Source organism: Prunus mume, linkage group LG3, assembly GCF_029339155.1.
Source record: "Prunus mume cultivar Tortuosa linkage group LG3, ASM2933915v1, whole genome shotgun sequence".
NCBI classification, from domain to species: domain Eukaryota; kingdom Viridiplantae; phylum Streptophyta; class Magnoliopsida; order Rosales; family Rosaceae; genus Prunus; species Prunus mume.
This window is the reverse complement of record NC_142700.1, coordinates 20,387,322-20,405,169: the sequence shown is the minus strand read 5'-3', so window position 1 is coordinate 20,405,169 and position 17,848 is coordinate 20,387,322. Positions and strand designations below refer to the sequence as shown.

General features: G+C 34.6%; 2 protein-coding genes across 3 annotated transcripts; both read left to right on the top strand.

The window, feature by feature from the left end:
* The first annotated feature begins 274 nt into the window (after positions 1–274).
* Positions 275–7,161, top strand: LOC103326684 (1-acyl-sn-glycerol-3-phosphate acyltransferase 3-like). Of its 2 annotated transcripts, none has more exons than XR_016125663.1 (11): positions 275–1,471; positions 2,572–2,694; positions 3,288–3,327; positions 3,503–3,576; positions 3,985–4,044; positions 4,201–4,278; positions 4,360–4,518; positions 4,732–4,857; positions 5,842–6,210; positions 6,537–6,623; positions 6,704–6,754. XR_016125663.1 is itself a non-coding variant. In XM_008228919.3 (11 exons), exons 1-11 carry the CDS (start codon positions 1,304–1,306, stop codon positions 6,923–6,925), a joined length of 1,230 nt encoding a protein of 409 aa, XP_008227141.2. In that variant the 5' UTR covers positions 1,222–1,303; the 3' UTR covers positions 6,926–7,161. The 2 variants fall into 2 exon arrangements, 1 of the variants encoding a protein (XP_008227141.2); XM_008228919.3 differs by having other exon boundaries at positions 1,222–1,471; positions 5,842–5,934; positions 6,704–7,161.
* A 3,285-nt stretch (positions 7,162–10,446) lies between these two features.
* LOC103326685 (1-acyl-sn-glycerol-3-phosphate acyltransferase PLS1-like) lies at positions 10,447–14,832 on the top strand. Its single transcript, XM_008228921.2, has 11 exons — positions 10,447–10,625; positions 10,923–11,045; positions 11,886–11,925; positions 12,330–12,403; positions 12,526–12,585; positions 12,752–12,829; positions 13,059–13,217; positions 13,327–13,452; positions 13,671–13,763; positions 14,205–14,291; positions 14,407–14,832. Exons 1-11 carry the CDS (start codon positions 10,545–10,547, stop codon positions 14,629–14,631), a joined length of 1,146 nt encoding a protein of 381 aa, XP_008227143.2. The 5' UTR covers positions 10,447–10,544; the 3' UTR covers positions 14,632–14,832.
* Positions 14,833–17,848: the final 3,016 nt, after the last annotated feature.

The following is a 17,848-nucleotide window of genomic DNA, read 5'->3' as shown; positions in this document are numbered from 1 at the left end:
GTTTTAGAAAAATACAAACTCTTCTACATCATATTGCCAGAGACGTAGAACATTGAAGAGCATGTCTCTTTAAAATCTACATGGGAGCTAATGGAAAGACTTGTTAATTGTTTGATTGTAATGATCTTATTCTCTTCCCTTTGTTGATTGCTTTTGTTTTTTTGTTTTTTTATTTTTTTGTTTTCTTGTTTTTTTGTTTTTTTTTTTGTTTTTGTTTTAAATACCTAATGTTTTGGTAAAGCTGTTCTCTTTCTCTAGAAAATATTAAATTTCATATTTGGGTTTGTTTGTGTTTTTTTTTTCTGCTAGGAACAGTAATATTATTATAACTTCTGGCATTCCAATGTGCATCTAAAATCATAATCCTATTGCTGCAACTTCAATAGTTGGGTAATTTTTCTTGTTTCTTTTCCACTCTGATAAAAGCTTCAATGTCTCCACTGATGGCCGATTAGATGGCCTACTCCTAGTGCAAAGTGTAGCACCTCAAGTACCAGTTTTATCTCCTCTCGCATCGGAACGTTCGTACCAACGTCATTCTCATTGTAAATTTCTCTCATAACAACTTCCCTTGACTTACTATGTATGCTTGCTCCTGAATTCATCAACCTGCCATTGCTTAAAATTTGGGACATTTTGGAAAAAGCAAAAGGAGAGAGAAAAATTTTAAAAGAAGCAAAAATGGACAAAAATGCCCTTATTTATTTTTAGATTTCCTAAGGAATCCAATACATTTGCATGTCTTTGATTTGAAAGTTGAGTGGTTTTTTTGTCTTTTTTGAAAAAGCTTTGGCTTTTTCCAAAAGTGAAATTTTTTTTATGTCTAAAACCTAAAAAACCTTTAAAATTTCCAGCATGATCTCCCCAAAGCTGTATACATTCCTCCTCTAAGGGTAGCTTGTGGGGTTTAAATAGAATTTTTTTTTTCTTTCTTATTTTTTCAGATTGGGGTGTATTTAAGGGTAGTTTGGGAAGATAGTGAAGTTTTCTTAGAAATTGTGAAATTTTAAATTAAAAGTTGGGGTGAACTAAGAGAAGTGTGGGGTTTAAATAGAAAATCTCTTTATAATTTAGTATAAATAAATCTGTCAATCTGAGGGCTACAAACATATTTGCATTGTAAAAAAAAAATTTCCCTAATGAACTTATTCAATAGCCCACACCACACGACAAATCACATGATAGCGCTTCATGTAAATGTTGAAGAATAATAAAATTTTGTAACGACTTCAAGCGTTTGAAGCGGCTTCCAGTTCGCGTCTCAGCAAAACAAACACACGCACGCAGACAGTGTTCGTTCGTTATGATCCCCAAACGCTCTCTTTGTCTCCCATCGAATCTCTGTCTCCTCTTCCTCTCTAAACCCAAAGCCAGAATAGCATTAGCAGCCATGGCCATCCCAGCTGTACTCGCCATCGTTCCCATTGGCGTTCTTTTCATTCTCTCAGGCCTCATTGTTAATCTCATGCAGGTATGTCTCGCATTAATGATCAATCTCTCTCTCTCTCTCTGTCTCTCTCTGTCTCTCTGTCTCTCTCTGTCTCTCTCTCTCTCTCTCTCTCTCCATGCCTTTTGCTTCCATTTTTGCAATTTGGTGTTTCGGAAGAAATCCCATTTGATATTATTACCAATTGTGGCCCTTTGCTATGTGGTTATGTGCTTCTTTTCCTGACGGTGATTTTGATTGTTGCATGTAAATTGAATGACCCAATTGCATTTTAAACAGCAAGTAGAGATTTTTCTAACCTATTCTTTAGAGTGGTTTCTTAACAATTTATAACAACTTATAGGCAGGGAAATTAGCAATGCTGATTTATTGGTGCCGGTCTCAAAAATCGACTACAATTTGGGCCATGGTTTTCTGCAATGCCTCTGTTTCTTCGAGTAATGTAATCATAATAGTAAATTTCAAAAACAACGGTACAACGTTATATTTAGAGGACTCCTCATTAGTTGTTAACAATGCTTTAATTGAAGGGAGAAACAGGGAAGAGCTGCAAAATTGAATCATCAGTAAAGTAATGCCTTTAATAGGTGCTTACTCCCAAGATGAATGACATAAATTTTGGCTCAATAAATGGCATCCTTGTTCCATATATCGCTACCAAACCTTGACACCATATTGCACATACAAGAACGTTCAAGGACATACTGTTAAGTAATTTAATAAGAGACATATACCATGTTCTAAGTTCTTGGATGAGTATCAAATGGTTAATAAGAAATATGCCATTTACTTATATGCTCTAAACCTTTGTCTTTTAACCAATTGTTATATTAGAACATGGTGTATGTGCCTTAACACTCCTCATTTACTTACATTACATATCTTCCTTACAAAAACATGCATCAACTCTCCATACAACTGGACTTGCATGCCAAAACTTGGAATCCATTTTTCTCTCTAGTAAAGCTACGACATTAGAATGGACCTGCCACTGGTTTTCTTTATCATCTAATGAATGTTATCAAATCTCTCAATTACCTTCATAAAGCATTTCTTGCCCAAGTTTTCTAGTTTTGGTTAACTTAGTGCACATATCGTGAGTTTATTCATATACGCACTTTCAGGTAGTTTCTTTCATCCTTCTTCGTCCTATATCAAAGAAGTTGTATAGAAAGATCAACAAAGTAGTTGCAGAGTTGCTCTGGTTGGAACCCATATGGCTTATTGATTGGTGGGCAGGAATCAAGGTGTGATTCTTTCTTAAAATTGTTTATTCCTTTATGTCTTCAATGAAAATCTGCCATAGCACACATTTATAGTAATTGTTACCTTTTTCTAGAGAAATGCACGGGGTAAGATATGATGAAACCAATATATACACATCTGTAGCCAAATTGATAATCCCAAACTTTTAGGAGGCTTACAATTTGGGTTGGCTTATTGAGGAGAGTTTGATGGTAAGAATAAATTAAATATCGGCAAACATGAAAAGCTAAATCTTTGGGGTTATGCAAAAGCTAAATCTTTCAAGAAACATTGTAGCTTGAAAGTGAGCAGCAAAGGAGGAAAGTGGCATGCAACTTCAGGATTAAAAATCTTCTTCTCATCTAATTTGTCAATATGTCAATGTCAATTAAGTTCTATACTCTAATTTATAGAACGATTTTTCATTTTTACACACTCTGAATTGCATTAGATTACCACATATGCAGTGGAAACAAAACTGTTGCTATGTCACCACCATATTTACCTTGCGAACTTATAGGCATTCCTGTTTTGGATGGGTGTACTTGGGTTCAGATCCTAATTATGGTCTAACTAGTTGGAACTTCTGCTGCAGGTTGAGTTGTATGTAGATTCAGACACCTTTCAGTTAATGGGTGAGGTGACAATTATTAATGGGTTGTGTTCCATAATCTTTCAGTCATAGAGAGGAATTAAGATTTTGATGGAAAAAAAAGAAAAAAAAAAAGAAAGAAGAGAAATTGAGTTTTTTTTTTACGTTTACAAATCTCTCGTGTTGACTGGCTGTTGTCTTGTTTGTGGAATTTTCAGGTAAAGAACATGCACTTGTCATTTGCAATCACAGAAGTGACATTGATTGGCTTGTTGGATGGCTCATAGCTCAGGTGTTTATCTTTGTGAATTTATTTCTAGCAGTGTCACTTGTATGATGTTAAACATGCACACTAATCGTTGTCTGTGTTTTAAAAGCATATAATTTCCATATAATTGTCTGACTTCATGAAAAACAAGTTACCATCATCTCGTCTTCCTTTGTTGTCTTTCATCTGTTGACCTCATCAATATTTTCTGAATAACTCGTCCGAGTTCCAGAAAACTATCCTGCCCACTGTATCTTTTCTTTATTCTTTATTTCAAACCCCTCAACCTCTATGTCATGAAAATAGGATTACAGGTAGAGTTGGCAGAGTCAGGAATTTGATTATACCTGTTAACCATTGTGTTTCTTGAAAATCATGTTTTAATTTTTGTTCTTTCTAATTAACTGATTGAAATGAATCTATTAATAACAGCGCTCAGGTTGCCTCGGTAGTGCACTAGCCATCATGAAGAAAGAAGTAAAGTTCCTCCCAGTGAGTTTTCACTCAACATGTATCTTTCTATTCCTATTGAAATTAATGATGTTTTTTTTGGGTATGTTTTAACTTATGTATTGTCCTTTAATTTACTCATTTATTTAGTTTTGTATTGTGATAATCATTAAGGGTTAATGTGGTACATGCACGCAGGTCATAGGTTGGTCAATGTGGTTTTCTGAATATTTCTTCTTGGAAAGAAGATGGACTAAAGATGAAATTACATTGAAGGTATCTGTAAATGTGTTTATACGCATATGTTTGACAGTCTTCTTCTTTGTCATTTATAACTCATGGGGTTTCCCACTACAGTCAGGTTTTCAACAACTAGAGGATTTCCCCATGCCTTTTTGGTTGGCCCTCTTTGTAGAAGGAACACGATTTACGCAGGCAAAGCTAATGGTAGCTCAAGGGTTTGCTGCTTCAAGAGGGTTGCCTATTCCTAGGAATGTCTTGCTTCCACGTACAAAGGTAATAGTCTATTTACAATTTTTTTCATACCATTTTTCCTTCTTTTTAAGTCAAATTGGTGTCTGCTATATCCTATTTGAATTTTTTAAAACTAGATATTCCTTGTACATTGCCATTATGTCCTTTTTCCCATAATTTCATAATGCGACTCATCAACGTAATTTCCACAGTTTTGTGTATCCCCTTTATTTTAAAATTGTAGTACTTCTTCAGGGTTTTGTTTCATCAGTAAGTCAGATGCGCTCATTTGTTCCAGCAATTTATGATTGTACAGTAGCTGTTCCCAACAATCAGCCACCGCCTACATTGTTGAGAATATTTCGAGGGCAATCTTCTGTGGTAGGACAACAAAACTCTTTCTACATATGCTGATAAAGTTACTTGTTATTAGCTAACTAACATTTTTTTTAGTGCATCATTAGTTTCTTGTAGGGAACATTACACATTCTTACTTGTCATTGATCAGTTTTTAGCTGCACATCTCAATTGGTGGGGTACAGTGGAATTGCTTGATTGTTTTTCTCTTAAATAATGAACTGTTTTACTTAGTAACCTTTAAATCATCTTGCATGGAATCAACAGGGTTTCTTAGATATGGTTTGTATTTCTTTACTACTTTTGTTTTACTAATGTCCTAGTAATGAGGTAATCTGTTTGTAAACATAGTGCAAATTTTTAAGATAGCATTAAGTCAGAAAGTTTGAATCCAAGAATAAAATAGTGGAGACCATAGAAAATGTTACCAGGCCAAGGTTCAGGGATATACCAACCGTGCACATACATGACATGTGAAAATAGATCGTTAGCATATAACTATCATAGCCAAAGATGCTACCAGAATTTTATTTTTTAAAAGGAAGATACAAAGTACTCATGGATGAATAATTACGTGAGATTCTGTATAATGAACTGACAAATTGAGACCTAGAAAGTTTTATGCATGAAAAGCATGGACGTGCTTATGAGCAAGGGCTGTTCCCGCAGTGTTCCTTTGTTACTTAAGTTTCTATCTTTGGTGTCCTGTGTCCGTCTAAGTGTCCATTCTGGATAGACTTATGCTCATTTGAATGCTAAATAAAAACAAAGCAATATCATTTCAAATTATATATGGAAAATCTAGACAGGACAGCCATTTTGTAGAAGGGGACATTTCGTGCTAGATGAGCTGGATGTGCACTTGCATCCTTCTACACAGTGTGGGACTGAGGCTTCTCTCAGAAAACTGAGCGCACACTTGTCTTGAAAAATGAAATGGGGCCAATAGTCGTGGGAAAAAGGTCAGAAAATATGTTACTAAGTATAAGGAGTTTCTGATTCTTACAGGTAAAATTACAAATCAGGAGACATTCAATGCATGAATTGCCCGAAACGGCTGACGGAATTGGACAGTGGTGTAAAGATGTATTTGTTACCAAGGTATACTCATTAATACATTCTTTCTTTTCTTTTCTATTTTTAGATGAAATTCTCTTATGCTTGAAACTTTTAAGGGGTTGTCTGGAGGGAGAAGTAACCGGACACATAGCCCAGGTTAGCCCAAGAAAAAAGCAATAAGTAAGAATGATCGATATTTGGAGGTTTCTGAACTGATACAGCTCAGCTGATCTGAGAAAGATCAATACAATTGTGTGCAGCCAAGACATAGAAGTCCCATATCTCTCATATCTGGGTTTAAAGTACTTATCCTTCCGGGTATAGCTGCTTTTGCTTTGGTTCTCATGCATTTCCTTTCCCTTCTTTTTTCTCTCTTTTTTTTAAAATACAAGTGATATTGGGGGAAGGGGAAATCAAATGCATGACCTCGAGTGCAAGGGTGAATGCTCTTAACTGCTTGGGCCACAACCACTTGCTCATGCATTTCCTTTTTAATTGGCTCATAGGGCGCAGTAAATTGCAATCACACCGGCAGACCTAAACAGACCTTCATCATCATTTGACACTGCTCACTTTATAGCCCCCTAGTAACTGTATGTTTGATGCCTTTTTTTCTTTCTTTTTTCCAACTTTTCAACTACCAGGATGCTTTATTGGAGAAGTACTTTGCTAAAGGCACATTCAGTGACCAGCAACTTCAAAACATTGGCAGACCTATGAAGTCCTTAATTGTAAGATTTCACAATTGACCATCTAATCCTTTTGACCTCTTTTTCTCATTCTAATTCCATTTTCTTGTCACAATATATAGGTTGTGTTACTCTGGTCCTGCCTACTTGGCTATGGAATTTTCAAATTCGTTCCATGGTCTTCCCTCCTATCCTCATGGAAAGGCATTGCATTTTCAGCTACTTTCTTGGTCCTTATTGTAATTGTTATGCAAATCCTCATCCATTCATCTGAATCAGAGCGTTCGACACCGCTCAATATAACCCCACAAGACCAAACCAAGGAGAGACTCGTTCAGAAATGATCTTCTTATTTAATTATTAGTGCTAACAATTAGGCATGACAGTGATCTTCAAATGTGATTATAATTTTGTTGTTGTTTTGTTTTTAGGTTTCTTCATTTGAAATTGCCAAGCTTATTGTTCTCTTGTTGTAGCTTGGAAATGTCACACACACAAATTTAGGCAATATGCTTGTGTATTGTTGTAGCGGGACAGCTCTGTATTTATTTATTTATTTATTGATTCATTTATTGATTCATTGATTTATATATTTTTCTTTTCTACAATGGAGAGAATATAATCTAATCCTAAGATAATATAATCTAATCCTAATCCATTTCCCCACTCATCCTCATCACTTGAGCAATTGGAAGGACGTTTGAAGGAAATATTCAATGACTCGGGATTCGGTTATTATTATAAAAAAGAGTGGAATTATATTAATGCAAAGGGAAACAAAACAAGCGGTTCATACGATAATGGTTAAGAAGATTAGGTGAGCATCTCAACATATAAGGGTTTGGTCGTTAGGGAATAAATGGGTAGCCTACCCTCATCCCACCTAGGGCGATTAGAGGAAACCACAACTCCTAAGACCACTTCCAGCAGTGGAGGTTGGGCTCGGGCTGGTGCCATAAAAGTGTTTCCAGCAACAAAGACTGGCCCGGGCAGAAGGTAGACCCCAGCAGACTGGGATGGCTCGAGGGGGAGGCGCGCCCGAATTGGAGCCCAAGTTTTGGGGATGACGTCAGCGCGCTACAATGCCACCAATAGCCAAAGACCCAAAAGGAGTAAACAATCCTTAAAAAGGATATCAGAAATAAAATCCTGTTAAAATATAGAATATAGAATAGGGATAAATTTCAGCGGGCCAAGAATTAGATCAACGCGTTCCCAAGCAATTTCAACTTACGATCAATGGGAAGTTTGAAAATTACACTTATAAATGCTTCCCTAATGTACAGGTAAAGCCAGCATACAAAGATTAAATTTTTGCTGCTGTGTACATGATACGCCGTATTTTAACAGGATTGTGTGTACGGCAGTAGAGCTACTATGATGGTAGGACGTAGAAAGTGGGGCCCATCACCTATCTCTCTCTGCCCTTTTCTTCCCCAACCCCAATCTCTCGTCTCTCTCTAGCACTTCCTAGGGTGGGCGTTGGCCCCCTCCCGTCTCTCTCTAGCACTTTCTCACAAATATTCTTGATGCCCACTATTCTCTTTGCTTCTCTTTCATTCTCTTTCATTCTCATGTCTAAATTTCTTTTGAATTGCATGTATTTTGTTATCATAAAAGAGTGATAGGTTATTCATACAAAAAATAAAGAAAAAATAGAGAAGAGTGATAAAATTAGGAATTTTTTAAAAACTAGGTTGATTTGTCATAAAAGAAAGTGTTTGAATTATTAAAGATGCCCCCTCTTACTTAAATTTATGGCTCCGTCACACCAATCCCGTTTACCCCAACTCCAAAGACACTCCTCACTCCCCTGATTTTTCTATTATTTTATTTCATTTTTTAACTCTTTTTAGATTGATTAAGCTAAACGATGGAAAATAAGATTTTTGTATTTATATTTAAATATAAGCGACAGTCAACACTTTTTTGCTCATCACCTCGAATTAGTGGTGATGAGCATCACCATCATATTAATGGCCATTGAATGAGATGAAATTTTGAGATTCGTATAATAGGTAAATTAAATCACACTCATCCAACGACATCATAGTAATCCTCATCATATTAATGCTCACCTAATCTTCCCCAAAAATAAATAGTTGCCAAAGTTTCTCTTATACAAAGCAATATTACTTGAGAGAGAAAGAGGAGAAGGGGGAATCGAGTACAAGACCTCGGATGTAAAAGTCAATGTTCTAAATTGCTAGGGTTACAAACTGCTAATTTCAACGTAGTTAAACTGTTAAATTTAATACTCAAGACAGTAGACTAGACCAGTTTGGTTCGGCCAATGAAAATGCCCAACTCTGAAAATAAACCCTAATTGTGTTTGCATCAATTTGAGTTAATTAAGTTGGTACGCCAATAGAATGGGGCCTATAAGTTATCCCGCCAACCATACCGTAAAAGAAAATGAATCATTAGTTCATGCAACGAGTCCAAAAAGCAACATAGATAATTAACACGTCTAACGTGCATTGCCAAATTTCCAAACACATTCATATATATATATATATATATATATATATATATATGGGGACGGATTCGTGGCACCATGTTTTTGACACAAGTTTTGACACAATTTTTGAGCCATTAGATTATTCCACTTTTAATGGTTGAGATTAAATCTGACATGACAAATAGTTTTAATGTTTTAAATAAACAATCATTTATTTTATTTTATCTCTCATAAAAATAAAATAAAATAAATTTCTCTCTCCTCCCTTTTTTCTTGGAAACGTAATCTCTTTTCTTGGTAATATCCTTTTTTACTTGGTATATACCTCACTCTCTTTCCTGGGATCAGAAAAAAAAAACCTCCATCTTTTTTTCCCTCTCTCTCTCTCCAGTATGAATTCTCTACTCCATTTTTATTCCATTTTCATTTTTCTTAAAACTAATATGTTTTGAGGGATCCCTTAAATAGAAGCTCTCTGTATATTATATATGTAATTCAAGTAGTTATGTATTCAGTATCTTATTTGTGCATTTGTTCGTAGTCAACAATTCATTGGTTTTAAGTCTATTCATGCTTTCTTTTTGTTTTTAATTATGATTTGCATATGTTGTATGACAAGAAGCAATACATGAAGAATGCTATCGCTGCCAACTACAGTAGTCAAGAATTTATGGTTGCAATTTTTAAAACCGTCGTCCTCTTATCCTTATTCTAGACGATCCAATCGTAGAGTGATTTGGTGATTGAAAAAGCAGTCCCCGTGTTAGAGATGCAGTGATTTACAAACGGAGAAAATAAAATATTTTTTAGAGATGCAGTGCAAAAAGTTTATGCCGAACAATATAACCTTTATTGGTGTTTTGTCTGCTTGTAACCATTGTGGTCTGGTAGAGGAAGGGAAAAGATGGTTTAAAGGAATGGAGGGCTTTGGGCTTATCCCCCAAATTGAGCAATATGGTTGGATGGTTGATCTTTTGGGAAGGGCAGGATGCTTGGAGGAAGTCGACAAATTGATTGAGAGAATTCATAAGGTTGGTTTGCAGTTACCGAAGAGAGAGAGATGGAGGTTTTTTTTCTGATCCAGGAAAGAGAGAGAGAGAGAGGTATATACCAAGTAAAAAAGGATACTACTAAGAAAAGATATTACGTTTCCAAGAAAAAAGGGAGGAGAGAGAAATTTATTTTATTTTATTTTTATGAGAGAGAAAATAAAATTAATGATTGTTTATTTAAAACATTAAAACTATTTGTCATGTCAGATTTAATCTCAACCATTAAAAGTGGAATAATCTAATGGCCCAAAAATTGTGTCAAAACTTGTGTAAAAAACATGGTGCCACTGATCCGTCCCCTATATATATATATATATATAACTACAAGTATCCCTCTCTATTTTATAACACCCTCCACCTCCCTCCCACCCTCACACACAAACACACACACACACACACACTCTCTCTCTCTCTCTCGGGGTGTAATTGTAGGGATTGTGTGTTTTGGCCATGGAGCTTAAAGCTGTAGTTTTCTCAATTCCTTACGGTGTAGTCTTTGTTGCCCTTGGTCTCTTCGTCAATCTTCTCCAGGTACTTTCTATATCCTGAAATTGTTGATCCAGTCCTTTTTTTTTTTTTTTTTTTTTTGGTTCTTCCTCACCTAAAATAGCATTTAGCGACTATTTTCTATTAGTCACCCACCGCAAGGTTTTTGGGGATGACATTTTAATATAGCAATTATAATTTCATATAAACTTCGTCGGTACAATACTTTTTTTTGTTGGTCAAACTCACTTTCAAATACTTAAGCAGCAGCTATTATATATGATGTGAGTAGATTTGACATTGTGATGGAAGGTGGCATAGCTAATGGTTATACTTTTGTAGGCCATTTGCTTTCTTACTATTCGACCTTTGTCCAAGAGTGCATATAGAAAGATCAATGGAACAGTTGCATCACTTTTATGGTTGGTTCACATTTGCCTCTTGGAGTGGTGGGCAGGCCTTAAGGTGCTCTAATTAATTTGCATTATATAGTCATTTTGTTTTATACAATATATATATATATATAGTTATTACTCTCATCCGGAAATCCGCACATTATTATTATACGGATGTCATTGCAAACAGAAAGGAAAACATGGAGGGGTAGTAGAAAATATATGGTGTCTGCATGATCAAGGGTGGAGCTAGAATTATAAAGTTAGGGTGGCCAAAGTAGAAAATACAAGTATATAAAACATCTAAGTATTCAATACTTACATGTTTAGAGCTAAATATTTCTAATTGAGTCATGTCTAATTTGTTTTAAAGGAAATTTTAACTTAAATTCTAAGTTCTTTATAACAAATTCTATATATTATATTTAATATAATAGAGGAGTGATAAAAATATGGGGGCCGAGGCCACTCCAGGTCTAGGAGTGGCTCCCTCACTGCGCATGATAATAACGTCCGGGCATCCGAAATATATATATTGCAAAGGTTGTAGGATTAATTTGTAGCAAAAAAGAAATGTTGTAGGATCATATTTTTTACTTTCATATTAATACCGGACCGATCCTCTATATATGTTCAACTAATTAGAGAAAATTCAGTCCATGATGAGTTTAGCGTCGCTTTAATTATGTGTTGATGGATTATGATAATAAAGGTAATGTTTTCTCGTCAAAAAGTCTCATATGTATAAATTATCGGATTAACAATGGAACAAATACAAAATTTAAACAAGATTCCACTTTACCATCCCAATTGATTACGAATCCTAATTATGTAGCAAAAGAGTATGCTACATGAATATGTATTAGCACCACTCATCTGCAGAAGTTGACTACTTTACTTTTGATTACAGGTTAAACTATACACAGATTTGGAAACTTATCGACTAATGGGTAACTATAAATAAATTTTGTTTTTCGTGATGTTCTTCCACAATTTTATTGAGGGACACGTTGTGGGTCAAGTACGAATTTTATTTCAACAATCCGAACTGTCTATTTTTCAAGTCTTTATATCTTTGTAAAAAATTAGAGAAATTGAAAAGCATTAAGACACTTAGTTTGTGACCAACAAAATAGATGAAGATGGTGCTTCACAAAACACTAAAACGACAATCATTAATTGAGTGCTCAGTTTCGAACTCATGTGATTTTTATCTTTGAAGAAATACCTAAAAGATAGACAGTTCGGATTATTAAAATACACACACAGAGTGGCCCCATAAGGATATTTGAAAGACCCCTCAAAAGAATAATTTTCGGCTCCAGAAGAATTAATATGTTTGGGAAATTTACAGGCAAGGAGCATGCGCTTCTCATGCCCAACCACATGTGTGATGCAGATGTACTTATTGGATTTCTTTTAGCTCAGGTACTAATATTGCACCCTTAATAACTGCAAATATATAGCCAGAATGTCTAGCTATTATAACATGCTAAAATTTTCTCCTATGGAATCTAATTGGATATGGATATATATGTTGCTTTATGCAGCGATTGGGTTGCCTTCGTAGTGCTCTCATGGTTATGAAGAAATCTGCAAAATACCTTCCTGTGAGTTTCTAGGGCAAAAACTATATAATCATCATCTTATCCAATGGCATTAGTTACATAATATCACTTCCAAAATGGAGTTAAGTTCTTAATCACTTTAATTAGTACGGCAGTGTCAATTTTGAAACCAAACTCCATCAAGATTAATTAAACATACATGGTGCAGATTTTTGGGTGGACATCTTGGTTTCTAGGGTTTGTTTTCCTCAACAGAAGCTGGGAAAAAGACGAAAGTAACCTAAAGGTACTACTTTCGGATGAAATTATTTTTATGACACGAATCGATTTCTCTGGTCACATTGTAGTATGATTTACTATACTTATGTGAGAGATATGATCAGTAATGTGATTCTGATATGGTGCTTGTAAGTTGTAACATTATTATTAGGTTCTTGAAAACAGTTTTACCATCCACTTTGGTTTAATTTGTTTGCGTCCATCCTTGTGTTGATATTAATTGGGTGATGGTGCAGAGAAGTTTACAAGGGTTAAAGGATTTTCCCATGCCATTTTGGCTTACCATGTATGCGGAAGGAACACGCATGACCCCAGACAAGCTTTCAGAAGCTCAAAAATTTGCTGCTTCTAGGAAACTGCCTATCCCTAAGAATGTCTTGATTCCACGTACCAAGGTCAAATTTTATGCTAAAACTTCTACTAAAAATAGAAATTATTATTTTTAAATTTTTAATTATTAGTTTTTGAATTTGAAAATTGATTATCATTTTGTTAATCTCTCAGGGTTTTGTTACAGCAGTGAAGAATTTGAGATCATTTGTTCCTGCAGTGTATGATGTTACTCTTGCTGTTCCAGAAGGTCATTCAACTCCTTCCCTGCGTACCATAATGGAAAGGAAAAGTACTATGGTAAACCATCGAGTTCCAATTACAAATAATTAGCAAGCAATTTGCTTTATAGTTTGCCATACAAGTGTTGAGCAAATTTAAGTTGATTGTGGCAACTCAATACTCATATTTACAAATTGATGAATCTAATCATAAAAAAAAAAAAAAAAAAATAGAAATCACTCAAAAACTAAATATTTAAGCCCTTCTGACGGCATACAAATTGTGACCTGTGATAGGTAAAAATACATATAAAACGATACTCAATGAAGGAATTGCCACAATCAGATGAGGCCATTGCTCAATGGTGCAGAGACAGGTTTGTGGCCAAGGTACGCTTGAACCCTTGAACACCGATATCACAAAAGGGTCTTAGTGCTATTAGTAGTAGAACTATTTATTATATGATACATTTTATTTGGTCAAGTTCTCGATGTACTTTCTTTGTTTCATGTATTATTAGTAGTGAAACCATCCATACAAAATGTAATAATTCATAAAAAAATAATTCATACTTTCCGAAAAGGGCATTCCTTCTTTCCTACAAATCACAGCTAAACACAAATGCAAAAATAATTCATCAAAATCACAAAAAGAAAAATCTATGCACACACGTCAAACTGTGATTTTCCTAAGAAAAAAAAAATTGTTCATATATTTTGTCATTTTATCAATAGAAAGAGAGACTGAATATTTTTATTTTCATTTTTCTCATTGTTAAAAATAACAACCTTCGTGATTTTCGATTCTTCCTCTTATATGTATACACAAAGGATTCTATGTTGGACAAGTTTCGAGCTGAGGGTACCTTCGGTGACCAAGAAATTCATGACACTGGTCGATCTATTATGGCATTGCTTGTAAGTTATTCTAGTCTTTTTCTTTCCTACAAAATAAATATATATTTTTTATACATATTTTCTTAAAAAATTCTCTCTCTCTCTCTCTCTCTCTCTCTCTCTCTCTCTCTAACAGGTTAATTGCAGCAGCTGCTATCTAATTTATCTTGCGATGGTCAAACTGTGCCAAAAGTTCTCCCTTCTATCCACATGGAGAGGGGTGGGCGTTTTAGTAACTTCCTTCGCCGCCACTGTGCTCCTCATGCATATTTTCATCGAATACACAAAGTTGCCCAAACAAAAAGGAGTTCAAACTACACAATCAACAAGAGGCAAAGCTACAGACTTCAAATTCAACTGAATCATTTTCACTGTGAGAGATGATAATTTTAAAGTGCTTTATTTTGTGAACTAGACAGTTCATAATAAATCGGGGGTTTTGTAAGCCTCTTTTCGTAGGCTAATGCATTCTCAAGCTTAATAAATTAGTATTTAGTAGTTAATATTTTTATGTCGAAACACACTTAATTTTATACACTGTAATTATTGCAATTAGTCGATAGAGTGAAATACACCTATCTTCAAAGTGGAAAATGGTAAGCAAAGAAGAAAAATTTAAACCTAATGGTTATGACAATGTGATGGGGAAGTAAACAGTGGTCGAGCTAGGATGCTTCCTTTATGGGGGCAAGTACCCTAATGATGCGCACACAACACACCACTTCACATGCACACATAAAAACAAAATATTCGTCAATCTAGTCTAGCTCCGTGGAAAAAAGGCATTTATTTGCAGATTAATGGTCTCATGTTTGAAGTTCCATGACACCTTGCTAATGTGTGTGAAAACCCCCTTCCTTATTGTTTGGGGATATAAGTGTCATATGTTAAATTAATTTTTTCTTTAAGAAACTAGAAGATATAGGCTTAGTCAAGTTGGTTCAGGATAGAAGTGTATTTTGAGAACTTTTTTGAACATTTTATCTAATAATTCAATTCCTCCATTCTTACTTCTCTTCTTTCCTAATAATCCACATGCTACTTTTTTGGTCAAACACATGCTACTTTTTTGGTAAAACACGGCTGCTTTAGAAAAGAGTTACTTAAGACCATCTCCAACCATTGAGATGGAAACCCAAAATTTGAATTATGAGTCCAAAATTCTTTCTCCAACTCATGTATTTTGGAGGGTAAAAATTTGAGAAATGTCAAATTTAGGGTGGAATTCCAGTTCAAGTTTTGCCTGGACTGGTATTTCGTGTGGAGCTTGAAGCTTTGTTTGGAAGCCCATGTGAAGAGGAAAAAGAGTTGGGCCTCACATGATAGCAAAGCTGTCTGGCCAGTAGCTTTTTGTGCGATAGCTGGCAGCTTCAGTGAAGAGGATTGCAATGGCTGAATTCAAAAGCTATGTTGTTTTTATTTTTTTATTTATTGCAACGGCTATATTTTACATCAACAATTAGGATTAATTTTTGGCAATCTAAACGGTAAAATTTCACATCCAACGGCTCAAATTAAAATCCAAAGGTCAAAATAATATTAATAATTAATCTAAATAAGATCCAACTCCAAAACTTATTCCAAACTTTATAAATAGTCATTCATTTGGTAAATTATCCACCAAAAATCTTTTTTTTTCCTTTCTCCCTTTGTTATATTTTTTCATTCTATTTTTATTCTTGTCGAGAATGACCCTAAAACCCCAAAGAGGTGTGAATTGGAAACCACAAGAAGATGAGGCATTGTGCAAATGTGGGTTTCTATCTTTGAAGATGGGGCTATTGGCACCAATCAATCGAAAGACTAATTTTGGTTGCGTGTGTACCAAAAGTTTTTGGGAAATGATCCGGGCATGAGCGAAGCTGGGGTACGATCACCCCAAGTTATTGCTTCTCAGTTCAAGATCATCAACCAACAATGTTCTCTATAGAAGGCATGTATGACAAAAGGCAATATAAGACATGTGAGTGACTCTAATCTTGAAGATGTCGTGAGTAACCTTTTTTTTCAATGCTTAAATTTATAATTATAATTCTTTTCAATTATTAACTTAATTGACTTTTATTTTATTTCGTGGGTAGGATATGAATGCAAAAACACTTTCCTTAAATGATAATAAACCTCCAAATAGGCCTTCAAGTTGTATCATGCTTGGCAAATCTTAAAAATGGCCGTTAGCTTCTGCTTTGGGAATAGACTTTATCATTCACAAGCGTCTATCTTCTAGGTAAAGTATGGCTCATGTGCAACAACATCATTCAAAATGCGATAGAAAAGCTCTCTTCTCATGCGGAACAGCCTGTGAAAGTCCACTTGGGGATAAATTGGTCTTTTACAGAATTAGTTCTCCATGAGACTTATGATGTTTTTCTCTCTTCTGATTCTTGTATTCACGGCCTACAATAGAACCACTATGTTTGGATTGTTGAGCATATTGCTCCAACAAAAACGTGTGTTGTTGAACGGCCATTGAAGGTCATCATCATCATCATAATCATCATTGAAGAAATTTTGTATAGCCTTCCCACGTGAATTCATTGTAAGAAGGAGAATGAGATTGAAGGAGATTGTGTGGTCAATTCGGTAGAATAACGCTTCTTAAATAGACAAGAGAATGAGATGACCTACATGTTTGAAAATAATTGAATGAAGATAGGAAAAGATAGGGAAAGATAAAGGAATCCAATAAAGTGAGATGAACAAAGATGAGCAATGGTTCAGAACATGACTAAAACAAGACAATAAGAGATGAGAAATGGTTCAGAAAATAATTGAATGAAGATATGAAAATATAGGGAAAGATAAGGGAATCCAATAAAGTGAGATGAACAAAGATGAGCAATGATTCAGAACATGATTAAAAGAAGACAATAAGAGATGGGAAAGGGTTCAGAAAATAATTGAAGAACACAAGTGGAGGTAGGCAAAAGTTCATAACATTATTGAATGAGGATAAATGAATCCAATGAAGTAAAAGTAAAAGTAAAAATAGAAGACAAATATGGCAATGACTTCAATGAAGGGTTCGAATTATTCTGAGCATGCGCAAAAGTAGCAGCTCCAGAAATTGATGCCGCTTTAAAAAAAAAAAGTGTGGCTTCATTGTTTTTAATAAAAATCGTTTGCTACTTGTTTTTACTTTCAAAGTCCATGAACTAAAATATCGTTGTACTTGTTTTTATTTTTAAGTGAAATTCTATGCTTTGGAATTTAATTTTTTTAGGTTAAAATATTTAGAAAATTAAATCACGAATGTTGAAACAAAAATAATATCAAGAAAAATTAACGAGAATTTTTTTAAGGGATTAATCATTTTTAAACAATTTAATAAAATTGCGGACTCAAGTTATGAATCTGCAAGGTTGGGGGAAAAAAAAATTGAATCCTGAAAATACATAAATAGTTATATTTTGAATAATGAAAATTTAAGTTCAGCCTTAACATAATTGGAGATGGTCTATCAGCGCGAAAAGCATCGGAATACTGAATTGAAAGATAAGTACAAAGGGAAATGAAGAAAGTACAGTCGCACGTGCAAAACTATTTTCTTATTTTTTGTTGTTGTTGTCTTTTTCCCC